The sequence below is a fragment of the Canis lupus genome, chromosome 3 (genome assembly GCF_011100685.1).
Source record: "Canis lupus familiaris isolate Mischka breed German Shepherd chromosome 3, alternate assembly UU_Cfam_GSD_1.0, whole genome shotgun sequence".
Classification (NCBI taxonomy): Eukaryota; Metazoa; Chordata; class Mammalia; order Carnivora; family Canidae; genus Canis; species Canis lupus.
This window is the reverse complement of record NC_049224.1, coordinates 43743590-43753479: the sequence shown is the minus strand read 5'-3', so window position 1 is coordinate 43753479 and position 9890 is coordinate 43743590. Positions and strand designations below refer to the sequence as shown.

The window sequence follows — 9890 nt, the reverse complement described above, 5'->3', positions numbered from 1 at the left end:
AAACAGGGTTGCTGGAGGGGTGGTGGGTGAGGGGATGGGGTAACACAGTGTAATGGACATTAAGGAGGGCACTTGATGTGATGAGCACTGGGTGTTATATGCAACTGATGAATCACTAAACTCTACCTCTGACACTAATAATACACTAACTATATGTTAATTAATTGATATTAGGGGCACCCGGGTGGCTCAGTGGTTGAGCATCTGCTTTCGGCTCAGGTCGTGATCCCGGGGTCCTGGAATTGAGTCCCTCATCGGGTTCCCGGCAGGGAGCCTACTCCCTCTGCCTATGTCTCTGCCTCTCTCTGTGTGTCTCTCATGAATAAATAAATAAAACAATTTAAAAAAATTAATTAATTTTAAATTTAAAAATAAAAAAATAAGGAAGAAAATTTTCTTTCCAGCTACATCCCAGCAATAAAGGATTTTTAGCCCCAACTCTTAGCAGAGCTAAAAGATGCACATTTGTTATGGAAAAACAAAAACAAAAATGAAAAAGATCAGAGAGAACCCCCAACTATGATAATAAACTCTAGAAAAATACAATTGTTTTAGCCAACAAGTAATAGCTTGCTTTGAATATATAAACAGAATGAATCGGAGACTGGTTTCTGCTTTGCCAGCCCTGGTTTACATGAAGACATACTTTTAACACCTCCATAAATACTGCTAATATCTGGGAAAGAAAATGGGTTAGGACTGAGTGCCGGGGAGATGCGACCTGGGGTGATCTTGTATGCCACTGCATCTCCTAGAAAAGCATCCAGAGCTGACCTCCCACTCCCACTGCCGAAGCCTTCATCACTCCCACACATTGTGGTGAAATCCTGAGACGGCTTAGGTGCCAAACATAAATTCCCAAGCGAAATCCTATTTCTTATTGTTCCTAAAAGGAAGACATAAATACAAATGTGAAAGAAGGCAAGAAGCCTGAACATAGACTAGGCAGTCTCTGTGTGTGATGTGAATCTACATATAGGGACCCTATTCCCAAGCAGCCTCAGGCTACTTCTCTTCAGAACATGAAGACAGTTCACACAGGAGTTTGGGAAATAGGTCCCACACATTTGGCATTGCCTGCTGCAAAGTGTTTCTCAGAAAGTGAGCAATTAAGCACATGCTATGGGACCATCCCAAGGGCCAGAGCCAGAGAAGTGGTGCCACTACCATGGGGATTCTCAATCTCAGGGTCCTTGGGCTGCAGCTTATCAGGGTAAGGGGTGTCACGGGGCTGAAACCCATTCCCAGGCTCTGACCTCCCTTCTGTTGAAGTGGATTTGTTCTGTCACTTGCAGTAAGGACCTCTTCATGTGCCAGGAGCACCCCATAACCTTTGTGCTAATTCCCATGACATCCTCTGTGTCTCCCTGTAGGATTCTGTGAACAGGTCTTTCGAAGAGCAGAGAGAACAAAAGATGTCTTCGGCACATCTGAAGTCTGCTGCTTGTGTGTGCCTGAATGTGGGGTCATGGTTTGAAAAAGGCTGAGAACCCCCTACCTTGCACTAAAAGGTTTTCAATACACTGAGACACATTTTTTAAATGCACTCCTATAAGCCATGTTAGACCCAATTCATTTGTGTATTCAGTTCAATTGCATCTGAATCGACTGGTTCCCGATTGAGTGAATGCAAAAAATTCTAAGATGTCACTTTCATTGTCTTATGTTCTTCTCTTTTAAAAACTATAAATTAGCCACCATGGATCAAAACTTTGTTATAGATCAGAGATTCCAGATGGGAAAAGAGTACTACAACAAGTCAATTACAACCCCAGGATAATTCACGTGTAAAACCCTCTGAGTGTTAAAAATTCTATGCAGATAATTTCTTAGCTATTTCTCAGGAACAAAGATTGCAGGAATACGAGAGTCATGCAAATGATGGTTGGAAGAATAAGTATGTTCTTTAGCTCACTTCACGTATATTTTAAATCACTGTAAAAACTGTTTAATTGGTATGTCGATGAAGACTCAACAGAGGAAATGAAGTTGTGTGTGTGTGTGTGTGTGAGAGAGAGAGAGAGAGAGAGAGAAAGAGAGAGAGAGAGAAATTGTCTCTATATTATACTGTAGAGACTAAGGGTTTATTTAAATTGATGACTGCCTAACAAGTTGAAGACGTATAATACATAACTTTAAAAGCAAAAACAACATGACACAAGGAAAATCCAGAATGGTATCGAGACTAGTATTTGCAAAGATTATAAACTTGCTTCTCCTTTTTAGCCCCATTGGTAAACACCTCATGGAGTATACTTACCCATTTTCATTGGGGGGCTGCAAAATAGAACCCTATTAAAGTGACAGTCCCCAAAAAGCTCTTGTTAAATAATCATGGCAATAATTTCATTATGCAACTTTAATGATTTAAATAATCTGAATAACTTTGTGTTTAATATATGTAATGTCAATAATCATTACTAGTGTTTTGTTGATAATTGTGAATTATTAAATCATTGGATAATTATTAATTATTGATAATGTAAGTAATTTAACAAATTTGAACAACTTAAAGTCAGTTTTGTCATTTTAAACATTTATAAACTTAATTCACGCAGCGACATGAGCAACAATTGACTGAGCACTCTCCTATGTGCCCTGGCGCTGTGCTAGGCACAACTCACATGTCTTTGCTCAACCTTGCAAAACTGCGTTCTTTACATATCATGATTTGGTAGAAAAGCAACTAAGGCTCAATGAAGTTAAGAAACTTGCACAAGGGCACACAGCAAGAAAGCAGAGGATCCAGGTCCATGTTACGATATCATGCAGTAAATCCAGTTTTATGTACTTCACAATGACAATAAAAAAATTATAGAACAATGTTTAAATAAAACTTAATCCTATGCAACATGAAATGCAAAATTTTGTGTGGAAGCAGTCATGTCCATCTTCCTGCTTGGTTACTGAGTCAAGGTGTAGCCACTGCAATGGTGTACTGATTCTAGGTCCTCTACAGTCCCCAGCGTGGAGGTGAGGTCTCCTATGAGGGTCAAAAGTCACAGGGACTGTAAGCTATCTCCACCTACTGCAGATGACAATGATGAGTGTGGCTCTACAGCCGTACCAGTGGTTCTTATTAGTGACCAGGACATCTATCTATATGACGTCAGCAGTTGATTCTGATAGATATAATTCCCATCAGGACTATATGTTGGAATAGGAATTGCCAGCATCATTTGATTATGAGTTTCATGATCAAAATGGACATTGCCATTATTGCCTGGTAAGTAGTGTTGCTGAAAATATATCCAACTACATTTCAAATGTTAATTCCTGAGCTCATGCTTACTTTTTTTTGTTTTTTAGATTTTATTTATTTATTTAAGAGAAAGAAAGAGAGTAAGAGAGAGGGCATGAACAGGGGGGAAGGTCAGAAGCTAGCTCCCCACTGAGCAGGGATCTCCATGCTGGCCTTGATCTCAGAACCCTCAGATCATGACCTGAACCAAAGGCAGCCACTTCACTGACTGAGCCACCTAGGGGACTCCAAGCCCATACACACTTTAAAGAATATTCAATCCATATGTTGCTGATGTGTTTACATTTAACGCACCATGCTGTTGCGTTAAAGAAATGATACTGATGTCCAAAAGGCTTGTAAACATAATTTCACGTGTTTTCTCTTTTAATATGCTATCTTCCAAGAAGAGTCAAAGAATTAGAACAAACGCTGGATGTTGTAAGTGTATTTTTGCATTATCAGAACTCGACAATGAACCTCAAACTTAGCCAACATCTCTTCCCATTATCAACCAGTACTGTTATATTGAAATTGGAATTGTTGCCATATATTGAAATAAAAGAATGCCATAAAAAGCATAAAGCATACTCAAGCCTCTGCTATATCATTGTCTAAATATAAAATTGGGATCCCTGGGTGGCGCAGAGGTTTGGCGCCTGCCTTTGGCCCAGGGCGCGATCCTGGAGACCCGGGATCGAATCCCACGTCGGGCTCCCGGTGCGTGGAGCCTGCTTCTCCCTCTGCCTGTGTCTCTGCCTCTCTCTCTCTCTGTGTGTGACTATCATAAATAAATAAAATTGAAAAAAAAAAATTAAAAAAAAAAATAAATAAATATAAAATTGCCAGCATAATATAAAATACATTGTACCTTTATTGAATCAGCAAAACTACAGCCCTTCGGATCAACTCATTCCTGGCACATCTAGAGGTAGCCAAAAGAGGGGGGAAAGGCAGACATACCCAATTCAGGACCTTTGTCTACTGCCATACTACTTCCAGATCTGTATTTGGTTCCAATCTGCACTAAAGTAAAGTAATTCATATTCATACACACGGCATAGTATCTATTTAGTTTTCAGGAACTGTCTTTAATCTGGTGAAATTTTAAAAATGAACATGTAAAAATAACCATAGTACTTTTCAAACCACAGAGAAACAATTAATTTCTAGCCTCATCAGCTCCAGGACAGCATGATATTGTCCTTAGGAGGGGAGAGAATTTTAGAGAATATATGATATATTAGAAAGTGAATGATTATTCACAGCCATGAGGCCAACCCATGTTTCAATAAGACAGATTGCCCTGGAGTGTTCCGGTGGCAACCAATGATAACTCATGATCCTGAGACAGAGTGAGTAAAAATTACAGAGAATTGATGAAAATCAGGAGCAAGAGGACAAATGGCTCCAAAGAGAAGAATCTGTGATTATTATTTCCTAAGCCTTCAGGAAGGCTTGATAGAGCTTGAATCTATTTCCTTTGAAAAATCTATAGAACCGTAGACACTATATGTCAGCGTGAAAATGGCTGCATTTGTTTCTTGCCAATGGCAAATGATTTAACTCTTTAGTATGGATGTAGGAATCCGTTCCCAAGGGAAGATGCATTTCTAAGGAGATGGCTCATATGGTTTACTGTCTTCCCATCGGTCAAGTGCATACTCAGATATGTAGGGGTTATGGGAACTTCAGTGCCTCTACACTATTGATGAAATAGTAGTCGACTTCCATATTTTTATGGGAATATTTTTAAAAAATATTTTTTAAAGAAACACATTTGTTTCAGATCTTGAAATGATTAACTAAGTAACAGAACAGTAATTGACACTTTATATTTGTTTTATATTTGTTATTGCCATGAATTTATTTGGAAATGAGAAAGGACCCTGAAAATCCAGGTAGGACTCACAGCACCCTGGTGAGTACATTCTGTATATGAATGAGTCTTCAAAATTGACTGCTAATAGCTGAAGGCTTGGGGTCATGGTGTTAGGTTTTTTTTTTTTTTTTTTTTTTTGTAATATGGCTATGTTCTCTACAATTACCTAAAAATAAAAACTTATAGCAAGGCACTTCCTGGGATATCTATTGGGTCACTTAATTTTGTTACCTCAAAATCAATCCTCTGTGTTACTGTCATATTATATGTATTTTTTATGCCTCCATTATTCTTCCTTATAAAGGAGATATGCCAAACACTGTTGCCTCTGACTTTTCCTTAACTTTTGAAAAATTGAAAGAAGTACTTAATCTAGCACTAATTCATGTTTGGGTGTTTATATATCATTAGAATCCGAATAACCTACATTTTATCTAATGGTGTCTCATAGCCAAACATTGTCATTCTGAAATTTATTTGTACTTATTGGACTTTAAGTAACATGGACAAAATTTATCTTTCTTTTTAAAATAGACTCACAGTTTAAAACCACACCATCTATGATATGTGTTTCTAATTCACTCCTACATCCAGGTGAATATAAAATGATCTTAGAAAATTCATTATGGAGCTTGGCTTTAGTGTAAGAAATTGGAACACCCTACTTGAAAACGTTAGCACTCCTTCAATATCATTGCATTTGATTGTTCAGAAAGTAATTAGGCTTTTCAAAAAAATTAAATAAAATAGATAAACTGATCCTGAAAAGTGTTTTAGGAAAAAGTGGAAGTTTTTAGCAAGTCAAAGGAAAACATGATACTGAAGCAATGTCTAATGCCTTTCTCTCCAAATGAGGGGCATGACTAGCTTACGATTCTGCTGGAAGGCAGCAGGACGCCCTTGCAGTGCTGGGTAAGTCCCTCTAAAGGCAAGCATGGCCTAAATGTGTCTTGGGGCAGTTAGCTGGTCCCTTCCAGAAATCCCACATAATCCAGTGAGCATAGCTCATTTTAAGACAACATTTATCAATGACTGCAGAGGTGAAACTGTCATCATAGTCACATCCCAAATCCTCCAGATAAGCTTGTGTAGGTAGGAGAGAGATTTCCCAGAATGCTTTGCTGCCCTTCAATCTCTCTACAGTACTAGAGGAGAGAGTCCAATCTTTTAAGCATACTCTCTGACCTCAACAGTCTCTAACCAGACCTGGAATCTTTGCAGTAACCGCAGAATACTGTGCCACCACTGTACTATGAACACCTCTTTTGCAGTCATCACTGTATTATAGTTACTTCTTTGGAAGTCCATCTTTCTAGACTGTGAGCTTCTTTTTTTTTAATTTTTTAAATTTTTATTTATTTATGATAGAGAGAGAGAGAGAGAGAGAGAGGCAGAGACACAGGCAGAGGGAGAAGCAGGCTCCATGGACCGGGAGCCTGATGTGGGATTCGATCCCTGCTCTCCAGGATCACGCTCTGGGCCAAAGGCAGGCGCTAAACCGCTGTGCCACCCAGGGATCCCATAGACTGTGAGCTTCTTGAATCCTGGTCTGCATTTTATTTTGTCCTCCAAATTATGATTATTAAAATGTTAAACATATGGGAAAGTTGAAGGAATTTTAGGGTGAACATCTACATTCCCTAATGTGATTCTACATTTAACATTCTGTCGTATTGCCTTCATCATAAATCTATGCATCTGTTATTCCTCCTTCCAACTATAAGTCCATCTGATTGTTTTTTATGCACTTCAATGTAAATTTCAGATCGGTAAACTTCACCATATCCAATTCACCATGCATAAAAATAACTAGAGTTAAACATTTTTATAAGATTATTGAAGGTAAAAATTATATATATTAAGACCCACAAATCTTAAGGATAGCATCTGATGAGTTCTGACTAATGAATTTACCTGTGCAAATTTCTTTTTCCCCCAAAATACCTTTTTTCTTATAATTTTCTGAATACAATACAAAGTATTCTGTGACTAGAGGTAGTTTACTTCTTTCTTTATAATTTGAATGACTTTTATTTTTTTCTGTGCATAATCTTTGCAGCTTGAACCACCAGAACAATATTGAATAGAAGTAGACAGAGTAGACACCCTGTCTTGTTTCTTATTCGAAGGGAAACATTCAGCTTTTCACCATTAATATTATGTTAGCCTTTCTTTCTTTCTTTCTTTCTTTCTTTCTTTCTTTCTTTCTTTCTTTCTTTCTTTCTTCTTTCTTTCTTTCTTTCTTTCTTTCTTTCTTTCTTTCTTTCTTTCTTTCTTTCTTTCTTTCTTTCTTTCTTTCTTCTTGTTTTGTAGAAACCCTTGATCAGGATGATGTAGTGTTTGCTTCTATTCCTCAGTTGTTGACTGTTTTGCAATGAAGAAGGGGGAGTGGTTAATTTAATCAGATTCTTTATGTCTATTGAGAAGATTGTGTGTTTCATTCTTCCTCCTATTAAATAATATATGGCATTGATTAATTCTGTATGTTAAACCAACTTTACACTCCTGGAATAAATTTAACTTAGTCACAGTGTATAATCAATTTTATGTGTTACCTGATTTGGATTGCCAGTATTTTGTTGAAGATTTTTTGTTTACATTTATGAAGGATATTGGTCCATAGTTTTCTTTTCTTTCTTTTTTATAGTTTTCTTATCTTGTGATAGCTTTGTCTGGTTTTGGTAGTAGAGTAATGCTGACTCATAGAATGAGTTTGGAAGTGCTTCATCATCTTCTATTTCTCTTGAGAGTTTGTGAAGGATTTGTATTTTTCCTTTACCATTTGGTAGAATTCACTAGTGAAGCTATCTATTTCTGGGCTTTTCTTCATAGGAAGTTTATTATTATTATTATTATTACTATTATTATTATTTCAATGTATTTACCTCTTAAAGGTCTATTTATAGTTTTTATTTCTTCCTCAGATAATTTTGTTATTTATGTCTTTCTAGAAACTTAGCTATTTCATCTCACTATCTAATTTGTCAGTGCACAATTGTCCACAATGTTCCCTTATAACACTCTTGGGATATAGGTTATTGTTATAAATTATTGTCATAAGTTTACTGTTTTGAGTTACAGGACTTCACACAGTAGGAACTCTTTAGCCTCTCTCTCTCTTTTCATTCCATATTTTTGAGATATAATCATGTTGTTGCATGCTGAAAATGTGATGTTTTGTTTTGTTTTTATTTTCCTTTTTGGAGAGGAAGTTTGAGTAGCATAACACTATATGTATATACCACAGTTTGCTTATGCAATTGCTTTTGGATGGACACCCAAACTGGTTTTAGCTATTGCCAAATAAAGCTGATATGGACTTCTTAAAAAATGTTTTCTGTCATTATAAATTCTTTCTCTTGGATACATAACTAGAAATGGGGTTGCTAGATTTAAGATGGATGAATTATTAGAAACACACACCAAAAAAAATGGAACTAATAAATTAGTTCTGCAAGGTCACAGAAAAAGATCAACATAGAAAAATCCAAGGTTGGAGATCCCTGGGTGGCTCAGTGGTTTAGCAGCTGCCTTTGGCCCAGGGCATGATCCTGGAGTCCTGGGATCAAGTTCCACATCAGGCTCCCTACATGGAGCCTGCTTCTCCCTCTGCCTGTGTCTCTGCCTCTCTCTCTCTCTCTGTGACTATCATAAATAAATAAAAATTTTAAAAAAATTAAAAAAAAAGAAGTGCAATATCTGTATAGTGAAAACTAAAAACATAATTCAAAGAAATTAAAGACCTAAATTCATAGAAAGCCATTCCATAGCATAGACTGGAAAATTCAGTATTAAGATGGCAGTTCTCCCTCATTTTTGCCCTGGTTGCTTGAAGCTCAGCCACCATCACGAATGACACAGTAACTCTCTGGACCAAGAAGTTCATGACTAACTGACTACTCCAGCAGAAACATATGATCATTGATGTCCTTCACCCTGGAAAGGCAAGAGTACCTAAGACAGAAATTCAGGAAAACCCAGCCAAAATGTATAATACCATACAAGACATCATATTTGTATTTGGATTCATAACCATTTTTGGTGGTGGCAAGATACCTGACTTGATTTATGATTCCTTGGATTATGAAAAGAAAAATGAACCCAAACATAGACCTACAAGACATGGCCAGTATGGGAAGAAAAGGACGTCAAGAAAACACCAAAAGAAATGCAAGAGCAGAATGAAGAAATTCAAGGGGACTGCAAAAGCCAAGGTTGGTGCTGGCAAAAGATGAGCTGGAGATTGGACAATAGAAGGAGTAAAGATTCCGCAGTGTCTCTATTTGTGGTGATTGTGCAAATTTTTGAGGATTAATAAACTAGGAACGTTAATGTGTCTGGTTGTTTGGGGGAGAAAAAGGTGGCAATTATCTCTAAAATGTTCTACAAATTCAATGCAGTTCTTTCTAAAAATCCTAGCTTTCCAAATTCATATGGAAATAAAAACACCAGAATAACCAAAATAATTTTGAAAAAGAACAAAGCTTCTGAAATACTCATGCTTCTTGTTTTCAAAACTTACCACATGGCTGTGGTAATCAAGGGAGTATCATACTGGCATGAAAACAGACATTGAAATCAATAGAATGAAATTGAGTGTCATAATTGCACCTTGATTTATTTTTTAAGCTTTTATTTAAATAAGTAAACTTTTAAATTGATTTTTCAATGGATGTCAAGACTGAGGGGAAGAATTAGTCTTTTCAATAAATGGTGGTAGATCAACAGGAGATCCACATGTGGATAATTGAAGTCAAGTACCTACTT

The 9890-nt window shown here is 36.9% G+C and overlaps 1 protein-coding gene across 1 annotated transcript; it reads left to right on the top strand.

Annotated features, from left to right (window-relative positions):
* Positions 1 to 9037: 9037 nt before the first annotated feature.
* Positions 9038 to 9358, top strand: LOC119871302 (40S ribosomal protein S24-like). The gene has a single exon (XM_038533686.1). The coding sequence runs from the start codon at positions 9038 to 9040 to the stop codon at positions 9356 to 9358; it is 321 nt and encodes a 106-aa protein (XP_038389614.1).
* Positions 9359 to 9890: the final 532 nt, after the last annotated feature.